We start from the raw sequence: 26,867 nt of genomic DNA, 5'->3' as shown, positions 1-26,867 counted from the left end.
CAATAAATAAAAATAATAAAAAGAGGTAAGTATATGTGGCTACACCTACAGCTCAGCGATGACCTGATGAGTAGTATACATTTTAAGCACGAAACAAGTTGGTTAGAATGGATGATACCAATGGGTGGTCAGTTTGAGGGAGACAAGGCTGATCCATGCTTTATGAATATTTAAGGTTTATTTTTCTTTCTGTCTCTATCTACAAGTAGCTCTCCTGTTTTGTCCTTTTAATGTATGTTTAAGAAGTAAATGTCTATTCCATGTTTAACATGTTTCATGGGTTAATGACGTACTTATTATCTGTATTTAACATATGAGTCGACGTAACATAAACTTACTGATAAGTTTCATCTATCCCATTTGTTTTCCTGTTCTTTAGGGAAGAATAGAAAATTCTCAAATAATACAGCAAATGCATGTTACATTATGAATGAAAAATCTGAGGCACAATGCCAGTAAGTCACTTCCACAAAGTCCCCACAATTAAGGGCATGGAAAGGTCAAGTTTCAAATATAAGACATCTGGCTCCAGAGCCCATTTTTTTTCTTTTTTTTTTCTTTTTTTTTTTTTTTAGTGACAGGGTCTTGCTTTGCTGCCAGGCTGGAGTGCAATGGCATGATCATGGCTCACTGCAGCCTTGACTTACTGGGCTCAAGGTTCAAGTGATCCTCCTTGCCTTTGACCTCCCGAAGTGCTGAGATTATAGGCCTGAGCCACCATGCCCAGCCTCAGAGCCTACTTCTTAATCACCATCCTAAACTGATTCCTAATTTGCCTGAGAAAACACAGCTGCTAGGTCTAACCTTAAGTCCATTCTCTTCGTGCTAATTAATCTTTGTGTATAAGTACTTTGGGCCAGGAGATTTGACTTATTCATCTCTGCATTCTAATCACTGAGCACAGAACCTGGGCAAATACTTGTTGACCAAGAGAATATCTCATTTTATACCTTTTGTTTTTCTTTTGGGTTATGTTAAATGGGCAGAATAATTCCAATTTAACATTTAAGAAAATTTAAACTTTAGCATTTAAAGTTAAATTACCTTAGGTATTTGATTTAAAACTGATTAACCTAAAGAAAATCTAGTTGCTAGAGAGTAAAAGATAAGGATCTATGAACTGAGATCTAGCATCGATTGTGAAACTGACCCTTTTAAAGGGTTTGTTTCTCTGTGCTTCACTTTCTCTAGAAGGAAAATTGTCCTAGTAACTCTTATCTACGCCCTTCACCAGGAAATGTTATAGTCTCTATTCTTCCTATTACTAGCATATCTTTTTTTAAAAAAAAGATTTCTGCTTTATCAGTTAGATATTATTAAAAATGTAAATCTGTTTATAAATTCATAAAATCAATGAACCATAAACATATTTACATGATATTAAAATGACATATTTTATATCCTTTTAAAGACACATTTCATGCTACATTTGGACTTGTTTTAACGTCCTGCAATTTGCTAAATATGCTCCTACAATTTTCATTTATTTGACTGTTGTGAGAGAAAAAATTAGCCTTCTCAATGAAGTTAACATACGTCATATGCTAGTAAAATATTTTAATGCATCATTTGATCCACATTTATTTATATGTTTATTGGCATGTTTATTTCCCCACTTACAAAAATGTTTTTCTCTGTAGGAAGTTGGCAATAATCTCAATAGATACAAGACTAGAGCTCACCATAATGGGTGATTAATCCTGGCTACCCATCAGAATCACCTGGGATAAAGAAAAAAACTGATGCCCCAGTACTACCTCAAAAATTTCAGTATTTCTAGGGATGGAATTGGGACATTAAGAACTTCCCAGATATTCTAGTGTAATCTCCCTGAAAGTCTGAATGAAGCAGCCCATGGTTTCTGAGTGTCAAGTTTTTAAGAACACACATGCTGATAATTGACAATTGGGCTCAATATTTCACAGGGTCTTTTTGTTTTCTGGTACAGTGTAAGCAGATTACTATGTAAGTGATTTTCAACCTGACTCCATATAGTCAGATGTTCTAAATAAACATTTTTAAAGAATAGTTTTAGATTTACAGAAAAGTCACAAACATAGTAGACAGTTCCCATATACCCAGTTTCTCTCTTGTATAAGATGTTGGCACATTTGTTTTTATGTAAGATGGTACATTTGTTACAACTAAGGAAACAACACCAGTACATTACTATTAATTAAACCCCACAGTTTATTTGGATTTCAGTAGTTATCTTCTAATATTATTTCTCTTTTATTTTATTTTAGTTTATTTATTTATTTTTTAAAGACAGGGTTTCACCATGTTGGTCAGGCTGGTCTTGAACTCCTGACCTCAGGTGATCCGCCTGCCTTGGCCTCCAAAGTGCTTGGATTACAGGCGTGAGCCACCATGCCCGGCCTCTAATATTATCTCTTTAGTCCAGGATCTCACTTAGGGTACCACATAACATTTAGTTATCATGTCTCCTTCACCTCCTCTGATCTGTGACAGTTTTTTAGATATTCCTTGTTTATGATGACCTTGACAGTTTTGAAGAGTGCTGGTCAGGTATTTTGTAGAATATTTGGAGAAATTACTCTGCACAAGTAAACACTTGCCAAACAGCAAGTGCCAGGAGACGGTGTTTCACAAAGCTCTTTTTAAAAATTATTTTTTTGCACACATAATCTAGTTTGGTAAAACTGTCACCGATTTACAATCCAGAATCACCATGAAAGTCGAATTAACAAATGTATTAGCAGCCTGTAGTCAACCAGATTGCAGGTCCAGCTCCCTAACTCAATGCAAGTTTAATAACTCTTCTCTGAGTCTATGTCAGTTTCTCATCTGTAAAATGAGAAAAGCAAGGCCCTTGCAATTCAGACATTGAGATTGGTAGGAAGGACTCGAGAAATAGAGTGGAGAGTTTCAGTATTTAGGGCTTTAGGTCTTGATGGGTGGGATAGTACTGTAGAAGCTGTTCACTTGTGTTTCTAGAATCGGAAGGTAAAGCGAGAGGGACAAAAACAAGCGAAAGGAAGAAGTAGGACAGACAGCGTACACAGGATCAACTCTCCAGACTTTTCAGGACCTGCGGGGCGAGCCGAGCATTCGGTTGCTAGGCAACTGCGCCTCCTGGGAGGGTGGAGGACCCCAAGGCAGGTGTCTAAGTTACTACCTTTTTGTTTAGCCGCGGTGCCTGCTTCTCAAAGTTAATGAAACCTGTAGCCTTTAAAAGTAGACCTTTTTTTTTCAACCAAAGTTTAGGCACGTTCTGCTGTAGCTGAGCTCTGCTCGAGGTGGTTTTTCTTTTTCCTGTTCTCAGGCGCGCTGCGGGCACCTCTCGAGTAAGGCCCCAGCCTTCGCGGGTTGCCAGGCAGAGCCTGACGCCCGCCAGCTTCCAGCTCCACGCCCACCGTTCTCCTGGAGCGCAGGGCCTTTGCTGGCCTTACGTGCAGCCACGGGCTCGGAGATGGAGCCGCTGCTCCTGGCCTGGAGCTATTTTAGACGCAGGAAGTTCCAGCTCTGCGCCGATGTATGCACGCAGATGCTGGAGAAGTCCCCTTATGACCAGGTACTGGCCAGCTCACGTCAGCCTAAGCATCCTGGCGCCTAGGCTGCGGGGTCTGGGGCGTCCCCCGGCCCCGGGTGGGGAGGCCGGGGAGGAAGGCCCGAGGCGGGGCTGACCGTTCGGTCCCCAGAGGCGCCCGGGGCGAGACCTTGTGGAGCTGCGGCTGGTGGGTCCCTTGTCCGCCATGTCCGCATGGATCGCAAGTTCTGTGCGTTGATCGCCCCCTCCTCACAATCTTCAGCCTTCCCTTCCCTATGCTTGTCCTAGAGTGAGAGCCCTGAATTTTACTTTGATGAGGAACTTTGATAATTCATTTATACTTGCATATTGATGGGCGCTAAGCTCTCAGCGTTTGCATTATTAATGTCTAAAATTAATTTGTATAAACAAAGATTTGTGACTCTCCACCTCCTGTTAACATAGCTGCCTTCTTCCTTTTGGATCGAACATGTGATCCTCCCACCTCATCTTTAGACTGTTGTCCAAGAGTGGAGGAGGCCAGGAGTTTAGCTTGAGGAAGTTAGAGGAATGAGAATCTAGAAGGGGAAAAGATACATTTATTATTTTAAAAATTACCTGGGCAAGGGAAGCTATAATTTTAGGAGGGAGATATGGGAAAGAAAGGCTCCTTACAAGAAGGAATGATGGCATTGATGAAAAGTTAGGTCGGGCGCAGTGGCTCACGCCTGTAATCCCAGCACTTTGGGAGGCCAAGTCGGGCGTATCACCAGAGGTCAGGAGTTCAAGACCAGCCTGGCCAACATGGTAAACTCCGTCTCTACTAAAAATACGAAAATTAGCTGGGCATGGTGGCGGGCGCCTGTAATCCCGGCTACTCCGGAGGCTGAGGCGGAAGTTGCAGTGAGGCGAAATCACGCCACGCCACGCCACTGTACTCCAGCCTGGGTGACAGGGCGAGACTCTGCCTAAAAAAAAAAAAAAAAAAAAACCAAAAAACAAAACGTAAATAAACTAGAGTAATGTGTATAGCAAGTGGAAAAGGTGGTATACAATGTATGTGAGGAGGGTATAATTCTGGTGGGCAGGGGACTCGTGGAATAGACAAAAGGAGGAGAAAAATAGAACAGGAGTAACGCTGCGGCAGTTAGTCAGTGTTTTTAGTAAATGCGGAATATACCTACATAGTTCCAGTTCTCTAGCTTTTCCTCTAGTGGTGTTGCCTTGGAGATGTTAGAAAAAAATGGAAAATTGAAGGGAGTTACAAAAGCGGAGGCATGAGTGTGCTGTTACTAGGCTCTGCCTTAGCTCCCAGCAAATGGATGGTGGATGATAACCTGCTGAAACGAACATTTTGTCCTTCAGATAGTACATCTCTATTGGAACAGCCTATGTTGGTGGTAATACAAAGCTAGGTTCTGTTCTTGACAGTTCACATTAGTTAATAGGACTATGTTTCTGTAGACAAGCATTTTTCCAGGTTGTTTTTTGGCATAATAATCTCATAGATACTGCTTAAAAAAATCAAATATGTCTGGGAACCGTGACAAAATATTGACAACTTTATATTGGTACAACAGAAGTTTGTTAAGAACCTTTGATGTGCTGGACATTGTTCTAGGCACAATGGTTTACAGGAACCTTATGTGTTGTCATTTTTCCATTGAGTTAAGGTAGTTTTCATTCTGTGTTCCACACGACAGCTGTCCCAACAGAGAGAAAGTTTCCTCATTAAATACATTTGGGAAATGTATGTTCCTTCTTGGAGATTCAGGATGCACACTAAAGGCTCTGAGTAGTTTTGAAGAAAAGAAAGCTAATTTTGCCTATTTTTGATTAATCCAAATAATAAAATAGTTCTGAAACTTATTTGACCAACAGATTCCTTTTTTTTTTTTTGGCCCAGGGAAAGGGTCAAATAATCTTCACTGTTATCCTGGGAAGTTGTTGGTACATTGGGAAATGTAGGTGGAGCAGCAGTATTTTTATTAATGGCTAAGACCCTCTAATCTTGAGTTCATAGTGACATTCAGTATTGCACCTATGAATTGAGGTATCAGGACTTTATATGTATTCATCTCAATGACCTTCTATTGAGTGCTTACTACAGATTGTGTATCCCTTATCTGAACTGCTTGTGACTAGACCTGAATAGAAGTTTTAAAAAAATGTTATTGTTTTATTTATATGAGCAAGGGTTGATATGTTCAGCTCCAATAAATATCAGAGTAGGTCTAAGAGAATCAGTACCAGATCTGGAGGAAAAATTTGATATTCTTTTCCCTTCTAATCATTTTTATTTGTTTTGTTGAGGTAGTTTATTATGGATGAACTGTATATATTGTCAGAATAATGAGTAGCATTTTACCGGGAATAGATGTTTAACTTGATGTTATCAAAGTTGGCTTTTGATACGAGGGCTATTGAAATGTTTACAGGGCTTACTCATGTTAGTCATTCTTTGACCTAACTTTGAACACTGTGCCCTTATTACTGTATGTTTTTCATAGCACCAGTTTCTGTATTTTGCACCCACTTCTTATTTCATGTTGGAAATATTTCCCAGTATGATTTTTCCCAAGCTTGAAGAAATCCTACCTTTTCCTTAATTAAAAAAATTAATATTTATGTTAGTGTTGATGTAATTAGTGAAGAGCTTTAGGAAGATAGCTTAAGGTAATTCCTTTGATTGCAAGTTTGAAAATTCTCTTTCCTTAGAACATGACACCAAGACCGAAGGTCTGTGTGATATCCCAAGCACCTGATGCAGAGTCAGGCACATGGGGGCTCTCGTTATGTATTTGCTGAATGAGTACATCAATCATGTTCATATATATATTTTGATGGAGTTGTTCATATGTGCCAGCTTCCCCTCTATGATGATCATCCTAGTTGCCTGATGATCTTTGTCTTCCCCGTCCCACCCTTAATTCTCAGCACCATAGGTTCTTAAATGTACACTTTCTTTTTCAAATAAATATAATTTCATTATGGGACTTCTTAATTCATTTCTTATTTTGAGGGTCAGTTTTTAAAAATCAATTTTTAAAATTCTTTCTGGATTCCTTCAGGAGAGTGTTTCCAGTAGTAATGATCAACCCTGTTATTTCTTATAGTATTCATTGTTTCAGTAGAGGAAGTTAAATGATGGAGAGATTCACAATCTAACAGAAATGTGATCAGAGCGGGAGCAGATGGTCCTCTCCTCTGCAGTTATCTGGTTCACCTTCAAATTCCTTTAGCCTCATGGGCATTTATTGAGGTTCCCACATTTGAGAGTACTTTTCCTCTAAAACTATTTGAATTACTGTTCCTGTGCCACCAAACTGATTATAGTATGGAGTGACTTTGAAACTCCTGGACCCAGAGAGGAGCCCAGAAATTAAAATGTTTCGTCTGAGTGCCAAATGGATTCATTTTTGCTATTATGTTTTCTCCTCCCTATTACAAAGGATAGTTTTTGTTTTTAATAATGTCTTTTTTCACTTTTGGTTTTGCTTATTTTTCTCCCAGATGAGAAAAACCTCTCTAAAATGATTTGTTCTTTATTAATCTTATTATAAGCTGGCTCAGAGAGCTTCAAAAAGATAACATTTTGGTCCGGATACATTAGCCTATTGAGATGAAGCCCACTTTTAAGACTATTTCATATGCATTTATTTTACCTTTAAGGGATACTATTTTGGTGTAGAATCATCAAAAGTCTTTAATTATTGCCTTGTATTTTCTATTAGGATTTCTGGATTTTATTTTTGATAGTCAGGCTACCCAGAGAGGTATGATGGACTATGCCAATAGCATGTTTCTTCAGAGTAATACATTTTAATTTGGCTACAAAAGGACTGAAGGGTATATATAATAATACGGTGTTTGGCATTGGGGAAGGGTTCTTGAAGAACATGGGTTCTCAGCTGCTTTTTCTAGACACAGAATGGTGAGGGACAGAGGCCGGCCAGGGTCTATAAGCATGAAGGGTATTAAAGTTCAGATCTGTTAAGAATAAAGAAAGAAAGATAACTAATTAATTTATCATAATTTCCCCTTTGAAATTAAATATAGTAGTAATAACCAATTCATAGAGAAGCATGTTCTTTTTCAAAGGATTCTTTAAATTGTGACTGAAAAAGTGGTTTAAAGTTGTAAGATATGAAGAGAGGAAATTCAAAACAGTCCCCGCCATACAGCACTGTGACCTAAAGGGAATGCTTGCTTTTGCAGCTCATGTTGATCATCATCCTGATTAGTTGCTTAATCTGTTTACTGTTCTTTGTGTTCCATATGTCAGATTCATGGCTTTAAAACCAGTCCTGATTTTTTAGCTCCATTATAATGAAACACTTAATAAAATGTGGAATATTTTTTCAGGCAGTGGGATTTTTAAAAGACAATATGCTTTCATTAATGGGGTAGGTGTCTGGTAGATTTTCAGATTATTAAAATCGGTGATTCTGAGGGTGGGACCCATTAGCTGTACGAGAATGGGAGAGAGACTTTTTTCTAACTTACATTCTTCTCTTTTTGCCCAATCTTTGCTTATAATGAGAGATGTTACAGAGAGGAGGGGGTTATTATTGTAAATGGTTTTGAGGAGGAGAAATGGCTGAAAATGAATGGCTTAGATGAAAGACAAGAAACCAGGGCTCCCCAGTGAGCTATATGTTAGTAGTTGGTTGAGACAGTGATCTGGTGATCCAAGCCAAAGAACATATCGTGTGATTATCTAATTGGTTTCCTCTTTGGGACCATGGGGACTTAGCCAGACTTAATCCTTTGATTCTATACACTGTGGAGCAGGTCATTTTATGAATTTGTATTCCTGCTGAATTATACAGATTACATTCCCACTTGGCTGCATGGTCACTAGATCTCCCTAACCTTCTGAAACCCATCAATTACTCTATTCTCTTACACTTCCCCCCCTTCTTTTATTGCTAAAATTTGAATAATCACTCAGCAGTTTAAGCAGGGAGCTGAGTATACTCTTTAGCCAGTACTGGTGGTAGTTAGAAAGTTGCATTCAGAATTATTTGGAGGTCTAATTCCCTAAAGTAACAGAAACAAGCTAAGAGAATGCTGAACCCTAGGGTGGAAGGAAGAAAGCAAACAGATGTGACTTAAAGTTGATGCTAATGAGTATTTTCTAGTTCTAGGCAGTGACACTCTACTTTCCATGTCCTATTACCCACTTTGAGGGAGATTGAGGAAGTTTTAATTTGATCTGCCATCACTGGGAGTCAGTTCTGAGTTCTCAGAGGGAAAGTAATACGTGGTTTGGTGCTTCTATTAAGCTTATACTTGAATAAGTGTGATAATATATGTGAAAGAACTCTAAAAGTTGTGAAGTTTTCTTAAAAATGAACAGTTTTATTATTAGTCCTTAACATTCTCCTATGAAGTAGGTAATATTTCTTCAATTTGAAAAGGTAATGTGGTTTATATGATTTGTTCAAGATCACGGAGCTAAGTGGCTCCCTGAGGATCAAACCTAGCCCAGGTCTTCTGACCCTAGGGCAAAGCCTGGAGCTTTCTCCTCAACTGCGTTGATATCTGTAGAAATGGTTTGCTAGACTAAGTGAAGCTGCATGGGTGGATTAATTTAAATCACAAAACTATAACTGAGAGAGACCCAAAGAGGAAAGGCTCGGTGATTTTTTTAAAAAGGGGTTTTCCCTATTTCCAGATTAAAACATTCTGACTCTTTTCCTTCATAGTCCTGCTCTTGATGTATCTCCAGAGAGCCATGCCTGTCCTTGGTCTTTCCACATCCTACAGTAGTCTGTGTTCCATTCTTGCTGTCATCCCACATACTCAGCAAAGTGCCTGCTCTGGACCCAGGGTGTCTAGGTTCAAATACTGCCTCTGTACCTTTGAGGTAGGAGACCTACAGGACTTGTTTTCTGGTCACAACACTGCTGACCAACACAGGATCCGGTCCAGACAGGATAAAGTGAGGAAACCAGCAGATGGCAAGGAAAGCAATCCCTCGCTGCCCTCACTGTTTATCAGCATAACTCTCCCACTAGCTGCCATGACAGTTTAAAAATGCCATGGCAATGACCCAGAAGTTACCACCCCTTTCCATGGCAACAACCCATAAGTTACTGCCCTTTTTCTAGAAAGTTCTAAATCACCTGCTCCCTAATTTGCATTGGCCCACCCCTTAATTTGCATGTAATTGGAAATAGGTTTTCATGAGTATAAATGCAGTTACCAAGAGCCCATAGTTGCTGATTTTGGCCACACTGCTTATGAGTTAGCCCTACTCTGGAAGGAGCAGTACCATCCAATAAAAGATTGCTTTCTAATACCACTGACTCACCCTTGAATTATTTCCTGGGCAAAGCCAAGAACCCTCCTGGGCTAAGCCCCAATTTTGGGGCTTGCAGGTCCTGCAACACCTTGCTCTCAGAGTTTCCTCATCTGTACCTCAAAGAGTTGTTAGAAGGCTCATTAACACGTAGTAAGTGATAAAAAATGTTAGCTGCTATTTTCTGTACAGCTACAGATATTTGCATGCAGGATTCTGTCATCTATATTTTTCTTAAAGAATTGCTGGAAATTTGGAAAGCATTTGTGAGAAAGATGTCCAATGAAATGGATGGTGAAAGGATGTTGAATATAGTTCATAATCATTCTCGCTCAGTAATTTCCAGAATTACCTCCCCCTTCTCTGACTTTCTTATCTTCCATGTCTTCTGCTTTTCTTTCGTTCACCTAAGTCACCTATAATTTGACTATAATGTGAGTATAGTGTTTGACACATTGTACTGTAATTTAGGTGCCTTCCCCACTAGAATGTTGTGGAATTAATGTGTTCTCTGCCTCATACCTACTTAGGCCTGGTCTCCATTTTCCATCAATGCAGTCCCTTACCTGTCTCTGCACCTCCCTACTCATTAGGCCTCTCATTTTCTTCTCTGACCTTCACATGATGATTTCCCATAATTTCCCTACATACTCTTCATCTGCATGATCAGTCCTAAATGTATTCCTGAAGGGCAGAAGAACAAAGGAGAGGTCACGAAGACCTTCCTCAGTGAGCAGAAACCCTCTGAGGCTGAACTGGTGGTTTCATTTATGTCACTGGAAGAATCTACCTGTCCTTGGCAAGTCACAGCATCCAGTATCATTGAATTCTGTCTGCTTTCACTGTTTTTTCCTTTTTAAGCATTGTCTACAATCACCTCCAGTAAACTTTCTCCCCCAGTTTTCTATAATATATTGGATTTATCTTGTATCTCTCCTAAACTTTACCTTTCAGTCCTGCCTTTTTATGTCCAACTCTTATTTTTTAATTTCCAAGAGGCACTGGCAAGAAGCAGCACTTGATTCCCTCCACCGTTTGTATGACCTTAAACAAATTACTTACCATCTCTGAATTTGTTTCCTTATCTGTAAAATGGATAATCATTCTTACCTGCTTTCCTTAGATGGTTGTTATGAGATTCAAATGAGATAATGGGCTATAGAGATATATATGCGAGTAAAGAGAAAAAAGAATAGAAAGTGTTACTTTCATCTGGCATGTCATTCCCTGGATTGGTGTGTTTCCTTAAGTTTGGACTGTGTTTAGGAAATCTGTACTTTTTCCACATCCTTTGTAGTCACACTGGAGTTGAAACCCTCCAATTGCTATGTGTTCTCTAGTTGTTGTTTTGTGTTGGTTCAGTTGATTGCCAAATCTTCTCTAACTCCCATCCTCCGGGCCCTCATTTTCTAGCCTAACTTAACCTTTTCCTCTCATGTCCCTACCATATGTCATGCTAAATAAATTGCATGTCCTTACATGGTGACCATATGGGCTTTACACTGTTTGTACTAATAATATATTTAAAAAATATATTTAAGTTGTTTTTGAGTATAGTGTCTGTAGATGCAAGGATCTTTTTTCCCATTTCTGTTTCTTGGTACTTTCCCCAGTAAAACAGATTAAGTGCTCAACAGACGCTGCTGACTAGACAGACATGTAAATGTAGTTGTTTTATAAATAAATTTGTTGTCTGATTTTTTTTAAACCGATGGGCTTCTATTTAATTTGTACAGAAAAACTCAGATCCTGAGTTTAGCAGCATCTGGCACTAATGCATATTATGTAGTTTATTTATAAAAATTTCTTGGAGGATATTATAGTCAGAATTAACTTATTGTCAGTCATGAATCCCATTAAATTTATGAGGAATAGAAGGGTTTGTACTGTATAGGTTTTCCTTCTTCTCCTTAAGTGATTAAAGTCTGAATATTTTAACCACGATGAACTTGTTTTTGAATGAAAGAAACTATTTCCTTGGTATAGTTATGAAATTATTCTTAATTTCTGACATATTGCGTGGTCATTAAACAAGCAGTTAAGATATGTTCTCTTTGCACTTTGAAGGAGGTTAATTAGAATTTTCTGATCATATAAAATTTAGCATTCTTCAGTATACATTCGTTTTACACAACTCTTGAGAACACTTGTGTAAGAAGACTAAAGTTAATTTTTGGATTTTTATTGAATAAGAGTTCACCTACAAATACATGGTTGGTTATTAAGACTTTTTATTTTAGAAACTGTATTTCTTAAAACTGTTTACTGCCTTCTTAATGCTGTCCAGGAACCAGATCCTGACTTGCCAGTGTGTCAGGTAAAGAAAGGTTCAGCTGCAACCTTTAGTTTAGAGAATCCTTTAATTGCTATAGCTTAGTTGTTGCTATAGTAGTTTAGAAAATTTCCTGCATATCTACCTGTGGGTTTTTAAAATTAGCCATATCTGTCAGACATTCTGTAAATAAATGATTATATTTTCAATACTTTTGTGTATATTGATAGCCTTGTAGAACTGCTGCACTCTACTCATTGGGACTTGGAGCTTAAATGGAAATGACCAAGATGGACTAGAAGGATAAGAAAAAATAAAGGAGGTGAGGGGAACCAAGGACTCAGAAAGGGAGCAGGAGAGCCAGCGGAATGACAGATGTCTGAAAAGACTGTGATGGATGGGACGGCATGTCTTGAGTCAAGAGTGGACTCTGCTTGGGAGGGTGTTGGTTTTAACTGACCTGGTGGCCCTAAGAGAGAGGAGCCTGACATGGTGAGGGAGGAAGGAAGGGACACTGGCCAGACAGTCACATCAACCAAATCAATTTGGGTAAGGATGAGAGGCAGCTAGAGACTTGCCAACTGGATAAGACATAAGGGAGTGAATTGGGAAGAAGCCCTGGAAGAGAGGAGGGGGGCACCTAGCCAGTGATACTTTTAGTCCAGGAGAGCTGCCAGTGAGTCTGGGACTAAGGAGAGAAGTGCAGAATTATAAATCAGAGAGCTTAAATATTGCCAGGTGTTTGCCCTGCCAAACGAGATGGAATGTTAACAGGTTTTTTTTAGGTAAATAAGAGAATTGAACCTCATTAGGGGTTCATATGAGTAATCAGCAAACCTTTTAGACTAGAAAGCAATTTACAAAGTACTCTTATGGAGACCTGGGTAGTATTAAACATACACTGTAAATAGGTTAAAATGTGACACTGTGTTCTTTAAAAGGCTGAGGTTTATCTTTTGAATGTTCATAATCTTGATTTACAAACTGATAGATGGGGCAAAACTATTTTTTTTTGGTATAATATGGATACAAGTGATTCAAAAAGGATCGCTATTATAAATACTGTGGATTTTGTTCTCAGGAAATTTGAAAAATTTTGTTTAAAATTTAAAACATCAATAATTTGCATTGTAGGAATGGTTTTAAAACTATAAATGGCATTTAAGAGCTTCAAACTAGCATAGGGACTTCATGAAAAATCTGTATTTGGCATCGTTTTCCAGTTCTGTTGGTATAGACCTAATTATCTGCTCCATAATGGTACAAAAGGGAACAAGGCTGACTAGATTCTTTTGGCCTTACTATTCACACTTTTGGAGTTTCTTCTTTTTGCACAATTTTACAACTTTAAAAGGAATGAGGCTGTATACAGTAACAATTCAGTATCTTGTGCCTAAGTTTTCATTTTCATAGAGTAGGCAGAATGTCAATAATTGCTGAGTCTTATGATGTCTAAATCAGGTCAGACAGACTGTTCCTTTGGTAGCCTTATTCTAATAATAACCTGAAGTCGTTTCTTACATGCTTTAAACTACTGGCCTTGCATTCTTTATTAGGAGGAACAGAATAATTTAAATATGTTTTGTTCAGTCAGCAGAGTTTCAACCTCTTCATATGTTTATTTTCAAAACAAAAACTGAATTAATGTCACAGAGGATGGAATGAGTGAGTCAATATTTTCCTGATGTTTGCTGGCAAGTATCTGCCTCAGAAGTAATGTCCTATAGACTAACTCAGTTGGTGAATGAGATAGGATTGTGTTTCAAAGATATAAAGGGAAAAATTGATATGATTATTCATTTGGTTTGGGAGAACCTGTGCTTTTCCCTTAAAAAACAAAATCCCAAAAGCATCAGTTATTTTTATTAATATTATGGTACTCGAAATACATTAAAATTCAAAGAAATTTACCTAAACTATATTTTTAACTGTGTGACTCCTATTTATTAATAACATATCTGATAAGGCAAATTTATATTTTTATTTAGTTTCAAGGGGCAGTTTGGGATTATTGTATATGCTTTGTTATTCATTTTATTTTAATCACTGAATAGTTTTAAACTTTTTCTGGGTTGTTTTTTTAAAACACACAGAGGATTTTAGGGCTGTAAAACATACTTGGCTTGTTTCCAAAGTAAAAAAAATTATTATTTTTTTAAAGCCAAAGCTCCATCTGCTGTTTTCATTAAAATCTCAAGAATTGTTCACATTGCCAGGAGCAGTTCTTTGAAAACAGTCTGATGTTTAATCAAGCAGTGATATGTGATTTTCAAGGTCATTTTTTGTTAGGACAGAGGATAACTCAGGAAGATTAATTTTCTCAAACAGTGATACCATTTAAAATTGAATAACAATATAAGTAGATTTTATTCTAGAGCTGTAAATATCAAAAATTCATACCATTGTTTTAAGAATTATTTGAGATTAAATTAATATTTATCGGTTTATCTTTTTTTAAAAGTGCATTCTTATGGAATACAATGTTTAAAAAGATATTCCTAGCCTTGGCGCAGTGGCTCACACCTGTAAACTCAGTACTTTAGGAGGCCGAGGCAGGAGGATCACTTGAGGCCAGGAGTTCAAGACCGGCTAGGGCAACAAAGTGAGATATCCCATCTCTGCAAACAAACAAACAATGCTGGGCATGGTAGTACATGCCTGTAGTCCTAGCTGCTCTGGAACCTGAGACCTGAGGTGGGAGGTGGGAGGTGGGAGGATCACCTGAGCCCTGGACTTCAAGTCTGCACCACTACCTTCCAGCCTGGGCAACAGAGTGAGCGCCTGTTTCAAAAAAAAAAAAAAGAAAGTTCCTATTTGACTTTGACTTTAGAAATATTTATTCATATTGCAGGGAAGGAAGGGTGGATTTTCTTTTGCATATTTTGTTTAGTCTAAATAAAAAATTTGTATCTCTTTAATATTTAAGAGGTCAGCTGGGGGATGGATGTCAAGAATCATGATGGATTAGACTATGAAATAACAGTATGAACTTGAAAATAGTTAAAAGTAACAATAACAATATGAACTCAAAGGCTGGGCATGACGGCTCATGCCTGGAATCCCAGCACTTTGGAAGGCCAAGGAGGGTGGATCACCTGAGGTCAGGAGTTCAAGACCAGCCTAACCAACATGGCAAACCTTGTCTCTACTAAAAACACAGAAAATTAGTGGGGCGTGGTGGTGCATGCCTGTAATTCCAGTTACTTGGGAGGCTGAGGCGGAATCAAGAATTTCTTGAACCTGGGAAGCGGAGGTTGCAGTGAGCTGAGATCGTGCCATTGTACACCATCTTGGGCAACAAGAGTAAAACTCTGTCTCAAAAAATAAATGAATAAACAAATGAACTTGATTAAAGTAGGACTCCAAATCATAGTTCTGAAGTCCCTGTAGCTTCTCATTATTTGGATAAAAATTTATATACCTCACTGTGGCATAACAGGATCCATCACCTGGCTCCTGACTTTTTCTCCAGCTTCTTCCCTGATTCTTCACCCACACTCAATTCTTCCAGAGTTTCCAAACATGCCATAGCCTCTCTAGCTAGCCTGCCTATTGTCCATTTTGCCTGGCCACTGGGCTGAATTCTTCTCTTCTACCCTTCCTTCCACTCCCAGTTAGCTGGACACATTTTCTCTGTTCTCCTATCACATACTTATTTTTGTTTTTCATTTCTGTTACTCCATTTTTCCCATTACATGGAAATTTTTTTGACTTAGAACTAGAACTATGATTTACTCCTCTTTGTATACCCAGGATGTAGCATGCCGTAGGTGCTCCCTAGTGATATGGGAATGAACAAGCAGAACCCATGTTCTTTACTGTTCCAACAGAAAACTCTGTAGTCCTTCCTGTCCACCAGAGAGTGCCGAGCAAAGAATGCCCTTTTGAAAAATCAAAGCTGTCAGATAATTGCAGGGCACTATGACCTGTAGAGATTTAATATAAGTTGGGATTGCCTATTTCCATCTTTGAAGTTAAATTAGAGCATTATTCCAAGCCAATGAGGACTTCTCTGACCCCTGGGAATAGTTGTATAGTTATGGTATCTCTCCTGATCTTTTACGATTGAAAACCTGAGATATTTTTTCTGTACTTTGGTGGCTCTCACAGTTCCAATTGGAGTTCCAATAGGAATTTTTTTTTTAAATTTTTTTTACAAATTACTTTTTTGAGTCCATATTCTAGTTATTGAATTGTGTTGAATTGTGTTAAATTCATGCATAACATTTGAAACATTTTGTTCTAAATTTTTAAACCAGGAAACCTCAACCAGAAAAGCTCAAGCCAAAAGCCAATCATCTAACCAAATGTAATTTCACTTTGGGAACCTAAATATGTTGTAGAGGCAACCATCTTTATTCCTATTAAAATGAATGCATGACGTTCTTTTTTTTTTCTTTTTTAAAAAATATTCATAGCATGCATTCCAATTACTTTAGCTCACAAAATGATCTTTACTTCCCAACGTCTATAAAACCACATACTTGTCACCTGTGATTTCATCCAATAGGTGATGCATTCAGGGAAATTAGGGTCCATGTTTTAGTCTTCTCATGTTTTTTTCTCAGAACCTAGGCTGGTGCTATTTAATTAGGGGGTGCTTAATGAATATACACTGACTGACTGAATGCATCTTTACGTGGGGACTCTCTGGACCTCGTGTAGCTCACACCTGTTCCTTTCCCAGTCCCTTGGCCTTCATTGAGCTTGCTTCACAGCCATATAGTCCTAGTATACTGAGCCTAATCCCTCCCCAAATTCTCCTTGCTGCTACTTCCTCTAGTCTCTAGAGTCACTTCTATGCTGCTGCTTCAAGAGTTGTCTTCTTCCCAAATCCTCCACAGGACATCAAGCTTTATTGTTTCCTGTCTCTATTCTGTAGTAAAGGAAAGGTAGAAATTTCAGATAAAGCAATTTGATATGTTTAATAAGAAACTTAATTGTGTACATGTGTAGACTGAAATTTTCAAGTTAAAGCAAAGCTTGTAAGTTTTTTTTCCAGTTTGGATTTCTTAATTACCTTTTTTATTTTTTTCATTATCTAGCAGGTTTTCTACTGGCTAGATCGCAAAGCAACCAGTGTTGTTTTGTTATTGGAATTGGTAAATTGATCTTAGTTCAGTTCAACCAACATTTCTTGAATATGGTTTTTTCTACAAAAACCATAGGTATTATGGAAAATTCCTAAGTGAACAAGGTATAGAAGCTTGCATTCTAAGGAAGGAAGGGCTAACATATAGCCAAATAATTATAGTGTTTTTCAAATATGAGTAAGTGTGTAATAAGAGAGGCATTCAGAGAACTCTCTATGAGAAAGACAAGAACGTGTAGTAGGTTTGGAACTGGAAAATCAGGGAATCCTTTATAATGAAGGACTTGACCTTGAAGGAGGAAGCCAGAAGGAACAATGTGGTTGTAGCTTTATTTATTTGTTTTCAAGTTATTATTTTAGTAAAATTTTCCCTAAAGATCAATCTTTTTATTTATAAAGAGGAATGTTAGAAGACTACCAGGTAATTACCCCACTATTATTTACTATGTAATTGATACATTGGTTGTTTCTTTATTAACAATGATGCCTTCTTGTATTAGTTTTTGACATGGCCCTTTAAATTAGAATAATGTGGTAAGAGGTAAACATGTTTAATACAAAATGAAATAACAACAATGAAGGATGGCTGCTTCTATAAGCTATGTCATATTTCTAATGCTATTTTAATGTATGCTTTATTTATCTATGATTTTTAGGCAGCTTGGATCTTGAAAGCAAGAGCACTAACAGAAATGGTATACGTAGATGAAATTGATGTAGATCAGGAAGGAATTGCAGAAATGATGCTGGATGAAAATGCTATTGCTCAAGTTCCACGTAAGTAGTGGGCTTTCAGTTAAGTTAATGAAATGCTATTAAGAGGAAGAATACTATGTATAAGAGGAATATATATATATACCCATATATTTTTACACTTTATATATATAAACATTATATATGTGAAAGAAAAATGAAGAAAAAAAATTACTTCAAGTAAATGGTTTCTGTTCTGCCTTATGGTACAAAGGCTTTTCCCTCTACAATTCAGTTATCTTAAACTTAAGGTATGAGATTGATGTATAACAATTTTTCAATATGAGCTATATTATGCATTTTAGAAATAATTTATATCTATGTTCAACTGCTGATCATATGGAAAAAATTTATAAAAATGCATTCTATTTGAACTACTTGTCTAATATATCAGAATATTGTTTATCTGAGAAGTACCCAAACAACAGGGGTATTCTAAGAGGACTTAAAAAAAAGATCATTCGGCTGCGTACGGTGGCTCACGCCTGTAATCCCAGTACTTTGGGAGGCCGAAGCAGGTGGATCATGAGGTCAGGAGATCGAGACCATCCTGGCCAACGTGGTGAAACCCCATCTTTACAAAAAATACAAAATTTAGCTGGGCATGGTGGCGTGGCACCTGTATTCCCAGCTACTCAGGGGGATGAGACAGGAAAATTGCTTGAACCTGGGAGGTGGTGGTTGCAGTGAGCTGAGATCATACCACTGCACTCCAGCCTGGCAAAAGAACAAGACTCTGTCTCAAAAAAAAAAAAAAAAGATCATTCAAAAACATCACTTTATTGTTATAATCGAACATGATTTGCTCTAAGTCATGATATGAGGTGATGAGGTGATATGCTGGTCTGTGAGTGTCTGTTTGGATTGTAACAGAGGTGCAGTCCCAGCTTGCAGATGTGGTGGTACAAATGGTATTGGATAATGGCTGGTCTGAGTGTGGTGGTGTTTACAACTAACTGATCACAATCTGTTACAGATTTCTTTGTTCCTTCTCCACTCCCATTGCTTCACTTGACTAGCCTTAAAAAAAAATGGTATTGGATGATAACCAGGACATATGGTGGTCTTGCTGGTAATTTATTAGTTGTTATAGTTCTCAGTCATTTGTATGTTTTGGAAGGTAATAGCTGTTTAAAACCTTCAGATAGAAATTGAGAAAAAAATACATATTTTCATGTAAAAATGTCTTTCTTTCCCATTATTTTGTTCTTTTAGAGTTAAAATATCTAAATTCTAGATATAGTGGGTAAATTGTCTTTTATTGAGAGAAGTTCATATGAGAAATAGTTGAACTATGAGGATAGAACCATTGTTTTGAACTTTGGAGCCTGTTTATCTTGAGTTTAAATCCCAGCCCTACCAATAGGTTGACTTGTTTCCTTAGTTCTGTGAATCTTTGTTAAATGGGTTAATACTACCTACTTTACAGACTTAGTGTGAAGATTAAATGTGATAACATAAGTAACATGATAGGTACTTGTTAAATATTAGTCTAAAACACATTTCCCTAAAATATATTTCTTGCTATTAATGTCTTTTTCACCAGGCCAGCACAATTCTGAAAATTGTATTAGCTTACAGCTTTTACAGATTAATAAATCATATATCAATTGAATTAGCCATCTTGTCTCCTAGGCCCTGGAACATCTTTGAAACTCCCTGGAACTAATCAGACAGGAGGGCCTAGTCAGGCTGTTAGGTATGTACTTCTGCTTCATACCCTCTATCACTAAATATTGATCAGACTGTATGAGAATCTTTCCTCAAGATCTTCTTTTTATTATAACAATTTATAATCTTCACAGGCCAATCACACAAGCTGGAAGACCCATTACAGGTTTCCTCAGGCCCAGCACACAGAGTGGAAGGCCAGGTACTATGGAACAGGCCATCAGAACACCCAGAACCGCCTACACAGCCCGTCCTATCACCAGCTCCTCCGGAAGATTTGTCAGGCTGGGAACGGTAAATTCTGTCAGCTTTCCCATAGCCTTGTATTACTTTGGTATTACCAAAGTAGCTTTATATTATGGTACATTATTTTCTAATGTTGTTATAGTGGATAATTATATGGAGGATGTTTGAAGGTGACTTTTTAATTTATGTTGCCTTTATAATTTTTATGCCCATTAAACTTGTTTACATTTCAAGAGAATGTTTCAGATCTCTTGTATTGTTTTTCCTCTGTAGGCTTCCATGCTCACAAGTCCTGATGGGCCATTTATAAATTTATCTAGACTGAATTTAACAAAATATTCCCAGAAACCTAAGTTGGCAAAGGTATGTACTTAAAATGATTTTGAGTCATAAAGTAATATTACATGTATGATGATAATGACAAATTAGAAAATGGATAAAAACTTGTGAAGGACAGGCCATGTCTTTACTGAAGTGGAAATGTTTAATATGTAAAATTTCTCTTAGTCTTTGAGTTAATTGCGTTAAGGAAAGTCAATCAGAAATAAAGCACATATACCATTATTATAGGAAATTCTTTTCCTTTGATAAAGAGAAGTAATTTATAACAAAGAAAGCAGATGCAGCATCATCTTTGTAGAATGAAGCTTAAGTAGTCATCGGTATATGTATGTATTTTTTTTTTCTTTTTTAGCTTGGACTATTCTCAGAGAAATAATTTTCTATCCTTGTAGGTTTTTAGGACTGTCAAAGGATGATAAAAATTATGTACTCCTAATTAGTAATTAATCAGGCATCTCAATAAGGATTACTCAAGCCACATAGTGGCATGCCAACTACATTAGTAATTATCACTACTCAAAGATTAAATGTTCTTTTAAAGTAAAGAGAAAATGAGAGGCAGAGGGAGAGGGAGAGAGGTATAGTGAGGGGGAAGGAGAGAAAGAGAAAGATAAAAATGAAGAAAGGTGTCTATGACCTTTTCAGTATATAAACCTTGGGAGTGAGCTTGGAATAATTCAGAGACAGGAGCCCTTATCTTCTGGAAACCGGTTTAAACCTAGCTCAGGTTTTTAGCTGAAATCTCTGAGTGTAAGTATTGAGCTCATTCCTAATCTCAGTTCTAATGGTATTTAACATACGTGTTTGCTAAATACGAAACACACTAGAGAAAATTAAAATGGACACTAGCTGTACAGACTTAAGTTTAAGTCTGAAAAACAGATGCCATTTGGTAGACAGGGAATCAGACTGTAATAATGCTGTGACTTTTTTCTTAAATTCTTGTTTGGCAGCAATCCAGTTGTCTTCATTTAGAAAAATTGTAAAGCTATGCTTACTTCCCTTTCTTTTATGAGTGTGGAGTATTAAAAGCAACTCATGTGGAATATCTGGCTCCCTACCCTTTCAGGCCACTCACTTGAAGGGACTGTCTGGCTAGTTGATACCATTGCTGTTTTTTGACCAAGAGAGTCAGTCAATGGAAGCATTTTTCTCAATTAAATTAAGATGCATCCAGGACAGACCTGGTCTGTTACTAGATTTAGCCTGAACTAGATTTTATGCTTTTTAGTATGTTGTAGAAATAATGCCAGGTTTTTCTGCCTTTGGCCCCCAGCTTGCCTTGACCCACTAGGACTCATTTTTAATATAGGCATATGGCTTGGGGTATCTAGGGTGACTCTGTGACACTGTCTTTGATGCTGTAACATCATTTCCATGGCAGTGGTAGCACCAATTGCACTCTTAACTTTTGTTTCTTTATAACAGAACAAACAGAAGCATTGTTATAGGTTTTATTTTATTTTTTTAAATTTTTTTTTAAGAAAGGCCTTGTTTTGATTTTTTTTTTTTTTAATTAGTTGCCTCCAAGTTTTCTTTGTTAATAACCTTGATCTCTTCCAGGGATGCTAGCCTCTTTGCAAGTGTAACATGATGGTATTATGGAAAAAGGTAGTGCCACTAAGAGTAAATGCTTATTTGTTTAGAGCAGTTGAGTGAAATATTAGAAATAATTGTTTTCAGCCCTGGCTGTACATGAGAGTTATCTGAGGGCTTTAAAAAATATAACATCAGGGCTTTGCCATCCCCGCAACTTTGATTTAATTTAAGTGGTCTGATTGCGCCCCACCACTAGGTGATTCCAGTGTCCAGCTTGGCTGAGTAGCACCCTGTTAAAGAAACCTGAATATTCTGAATCATAGAGTTACTATAAATACCATATAAGGAGAATTAGCTTTAAAAATTAAGCAAAAAACATCCTGCTTTACCCATATATTCTACTTTGTTTCAGTAGAAACTTCCAGATTTTTTGTCTAAATTGTCATTATTAATATTATAATCACTGTATAATACATGTAGAAAATATAAAGAATTGGCTGTATCTGTTTTATGACAATCCTGAAGTTGGTCTTTAAGAAATAAACTTTTCATTTGTTTTTCTAATAAAATATGTAATATGAAAAAAATGGTTAATTCCTTGAGCAATCCAGTTTGTATTCTGTTAAAATCAGAATCAGTTGTAAATAGTAATATTTTAAAAGGAGTGATTGTAACAAAAGATGGATAGACCCTTCTATCTATCCAGGGCTTTAGAGTGCTTTTGTTAACATAAAATTAAAAAAAAAATGAAATATATTTTTGGTACTTTTTTCTTCACAGGCTTTGTTTGAGTATATCTTTCATCATGAAAATGATGTTAAGACTGTAAGTTTTGAATTCATGCTATTTCCTTTTATTGTAATTTTTCTGACTTTGAGAGTTTAGATTCTGAAATATTCTATTTGTGACCTTATAAACAATGAAATTATTAAAGATTGGATAATTATTAATACTTTAAAATCCACTCTCAGTTTCAGTGGGAAAATGTGTATAAATATAGAAGTGATAAGAACTATGCCTGCTTTATAGAGTATGTAGCTCTCCAATAAATCGGAAGATACAGGTAATTGAGAATATGTCATAATATGCTTGTGTTAAAATTATAGTTTTTATGCTAATGATATTGCTGATCCATTTATTTCTTTAGTCCATATAGTATATTATAGGTTTACTAACACATGTATTTCTGTAATTTTTGTGGTGTGCCCTTTTCCTCTATCTTTGGCGTTTTATGATCAAAGATTTAAAACATACAAAAGTAGAGAGAATCATCTTCGTGGCTTGTTAACAGAGAGTTTTAAAGTTATAGGCATATGACTTCTCAAATTGTTTTGATTTTTGCATGCTTATATGCAAATGAGCATATAACCATACAACTTTGGTCAAATCAAATGTAGTTCATTCTGCAGTGTCTGATTGTATCTTTTCTCATTTTCATATTAGTTCCACGAAAAAGGCTTTGTATCCATATATTAAGCATTCAGGAAAATAAAAATGTTTTCCTTAATTGTGTTTTCTTTTTTCCTTTTTTTTTTTGAGACAGGGTCTCACTCTGTCACCCAGACTGGAATGCAGTGGCATTATCACAGCTCACTGCAGCCTTGACTTCTCAGACTCAGGTTATCTTCCCATCTCAGCCTCCCAAGTGGTTGGGACTACAAGCATGCGGCACCATGCCCAGCTAATTTTTAAAAAATTAGTTTTAGAGATATGCTCTCCCTTTGTTGCCCAGGCTGGTCTTGAACTCCTGACCTTAAGTGATCCTCCAGCCTCAGCCTCCCAGAGTGCTAGAATTACAGGTGTGAACCACCACAGCCATCCCCTTAATTATGTTTTCTGTATGTCAACTGCTATGCTATACACTAAGAGAACTAATGATACTTTTCCTGCCTCTACAAGCCATGTAGTCTAGCTGAAGAAACAAAATGGACATAAATGAAATAATTAAAGAAGTCATTGTCAAAATGTGAAGTTGTTACCAAGTGGGGAAAAACTCAGAGGGGATGATATTAGTAAAGATCCATAAAATAAGTAGGATGTATGGAAAGGAGGAAAAAGAAATGTAAAGAAAGGGCAAAAGCAAGAGCAGGATATGGAATGGTCAATAAATAGGCCTTATCCTAGAAAATGGGAGCACCACAGAGACATATTAAAGAAGGAAGTGACAGAACTTGATGATAGATTTGATATTGGGGCAAAGGAAAGAGAGACAGGTTAAATCTGCCTCCTAAAGATGTTATGAGAAGAATAGTTTTACCGGCAGAAATGGGATAATTAGGGAAGGAAGTCAGTTTGTATAGAAGCTGACTCAGTGACTTGAAGGCATTTTGAGTTTGAAATGACAAAAGGCTATCTAAGTGGACATACCATTGCATGTGTTGGGAGATGTGACATTGAAATGTGGGGGACAGCCTGGGCCACATATACAAATGTGGTATTCATAGACGTGGTTATGTAAGGAAAAGAAACAATGAGGGTTGGGACAACTGAGAAACCATGCACACTTTTGTAAATAGAAGCCAGCCATTTTAACTTCATGAAAAGCTGGTCAGAGGCTCTCAGTGTAATTATATATAAAATTGTATGGTCAAACTGTATTTAAAAAGCATTAGAATGCTAGTCCATTTCCTAAATTAGTAAATCTCAAGTTACTAGAGTATCATAAACTGATACTATTGATATTTGGAAGATTAATAAATATCAGAGACATCTATTCTTTCATCATGTGTATATATATATATATATATATATATATATATATATTTGAACCACTACAATGTACCAGGGACTGTTCCAGCCCTGAGATCACAGAGTGAAACAGGCAGTCTCTGTTCTTTTAGAGATAATATTCTGGTTAGGCAAGGAATAGAAAAAAATAAATTTTAAAATGTGTGAAGTCTCATGGGCTAATAAGTACTGTAACAACAAAGAAGCAGGAAAGCAGGCAAGGTAATAAATAATGACGTGGGGGAGGATGCTATTTTGGATGGAGTGGGGAGTGATCAGTGAAGTCGCTCTGAGCAGAAAACATGTGGCTCAGTGGCTGAATCCCAGAACTTTGGGAGGCTGAGGTAGGAGATCACTTGAGCCCAGGAGTTTGAGACCAACCTAGGCAATGTGTGGAAACCCTGTCTCTACAAGAACTACAAAAATTAGCCAGGCATGGTAGGACGTGCTTGTAGTCCCAACTACCCTAGAGTTTAGAGCTGTAGTCCCAGCCACTCTGGGAGGATCACCTGAACCCAGGGAGGGCGAGGCTTCAGTGAGCCATGATCATACCACTGTACTCCAGCCTGGGTGACAGAGTGAGACTGTCAAAAAAAAAAAAAAAAAAAAAGGAAAAAAGTAAAGAAACATTTTAACAGGCACCCAAATGAAGGGGGACAGGACTCATGTCATTATGTGTAGGAAAAGTATTTCCGAAGAGCTTTAACTGTAAAGGCCCTGAGTAGAAGCATGCTTGGATTGTTTAAGGAACAGCAAGAAGGCCAGTGTGGCTGAGTGAGACCTGTGAGGGGGAAGAGTCGTAGGTGGTAAGTTCAGAAGCTAGACGGATCATAAGTCATTTGTAGGTCATGGTGACAATGTTTTTACTAATAGATTCATCTTGAGGATGTAATTTTGCATCTTGGAATTTACCCACTGTTGTTGAGGAATAAAAAAAATCACACTGAAAAAAATGTAAGACTTATTCCCTGCTCTACTGCACTTATATTCTAAAGATTCTGAGGACTAGCATCATAGTTCTTTGTGTATATGGACCTAAAAAAATTTGATTTTAAACAGATAGAGTAGTAACATTTAAACTTTTTATTTTAAGCAGGAAAATCTTTTTCTTCAAGTGAAATCTTATCTACACCCTAATATATAAAACAGACAAAAGTTGAGCTACTTGAATTATAGCAGGGCTAGCAGACTTAGAACATATCCTTCGGGCCTCCTCCTTGCTCCTCCTGCCTTGTGATCTTCTGCCCCTCAAATATTAGGGATGTTGGGTAGTTCCTATATTAGGCTCTGTTTCTAAATTACCTGGGGAATTATTAAATAAGGACTTCTGGACCTGTGCTAGACTTCCTGAGTCAGAATCCTCAAGGGTACATCTGTCGAATCTGTTGTTAATAAAAGCTCTGCAGGCAATGCTAATTTTCAGGCAGGACTGGAAAATACTGCTGTAGAATACAGTAGTTTAAAAACCAATGGTTAATAGAAGGCTGTAATGCCAGGCGTTCCCGTGTAGTAAAATAGAGCTGGGGAATATTAGCAGAACTCAAAAACCAGAGCTCCCTATAACAAAACAAGAGGAGGTGTGTTACCCGTCTCAGTGAAAGAAGTCAGCAAATGAAGAGAAAAGAGACAACAAACACAACTCAAATATATCTCATTAACAAGGAGGTGATAGTAAAAACTATTGAGAACTGGAGTCCCCATTTATAAATTAGCTATTTTTATTCTTGGTAATAGTGACTCTCTTAAAACAGCAAAAACAAGCAATATTGAAAACAATTATTGACTCTTTTTGAAATCCATCTTTATAATTCATTAATGACACTTGAGAAAATTTGTCTAGGGACTTTATTTTAGATATTTAGTCAATGAAGAATTGAAAAAATTTAAACTAGCAAACAATAGGGTATTTCATAAATTTGGTTGGATTTGTGAAACAAAGAAAAAAGATTTATTGATGCATTTGTGTAATCTATCTAGTGGACAGAAACGAAATCAGAAGTAAAAGGGCAATAGTAGGGGGAATTATGTACATGAAGCATAATTTTGGAATATTGGTATTTATCACATATTAAAAAAACTGATCTTGGCCAGGTATGGTGGCTTAGGCCTGTAATCACAGCACTTTGGGAGGCCAAGGAGGGTGTATCACCTGAGGTCAGGAGTTCAAGAACAGCCTGGCCAATGTGGTGAAGCCCCATCTCTACTAAAAATACAGAAATTAGTTGGGCATGGTGGCGGGCCCCTGTAATCCCAGCTACTCTGGAGGCTGGGGCAGGAGAATCACTTCAACCTGGGAGGCGGAGCTTACAGTGAGCCAAGATCATGCCATTGCACTCCAGCCTGGGTGACAAGAGCAAAACTCCATCTCAAAAAAAGAAAAAAAAGCTGATATTAATTTTTGAAAAATTTTTGTGAAAATAGAAATGAC

At 37.2% G+C, this 26,867-nt stretch overlaps 1 protein-coding gene across 2 annotated transcripts in view; it reads left to right on the top strand.

The window, feature by feature from the left end:
* Positions 1 to 3,292: 3,292 nt before the first annotated feature.
* TTC8 (tetratricopeptide repeat domain 8) overlaps positions 3,293 to 26,867 on the top strand; it is a 54,504-nt gene continuing 30,929 nt past the window's right edge. Inside the window, exons 1-7 of one of the 2 annotated variants that reach the window (XM_032287662.1) lie at positions 3,293 to 3,535; positions 12,085 to 12,114; positions 17,818 to 17,938; positions 19,550 to 19,613; positions 19,720 to 19,879; positions 20,105 to 20,194; positions 22,493 to 22,537. In XM_032287662.1, coding sequence (XP_032143553.1) covers positions 3,434 to 3,535; positions 12,085 to 12,114; positions 17,818 to 17,938; positions 19,550 to 19,613; positions 19,720 to 19,879; positions 20,105 to 20,194; positions 22,493 to 22,537 — 612 coding nt within the window. In that variant the 5' untranslated portion in view covers positions 3,293 to 3,433. The remainder of the gene's footprint in view (positions 3,536 to 12,084; positions 12,115 to 17,817; positions 17,939 to 19,549; positions 19,614 to 19,719; positions 19,880 to 20,104; positions 20,195 to 22,492; positions 22,538 to 26,867) is intronic. The other variant, XM_032287663.1, reaches the window with a different exon arrangement.

Source organism: Sapajus apella, unplaced genomic scaffold, assembly GCF_009761245.1.
Source record: "Sapajus apella isolate SASKATOON/1434 unplaced genomic scaffold, GSC_monkey_1.0 scaffold20, whole genome shotgun sequence".
Classification (NCBI taxonomy): domain Eukaryota; kingdom Metazoa; phylum Chordata; class Mammalia; order Primates; family Cebidae; genus Sapajus; species Sapajus apella.
This window is presented reverse-complemented; position numbering and strand designations above follow the sequence as displayed.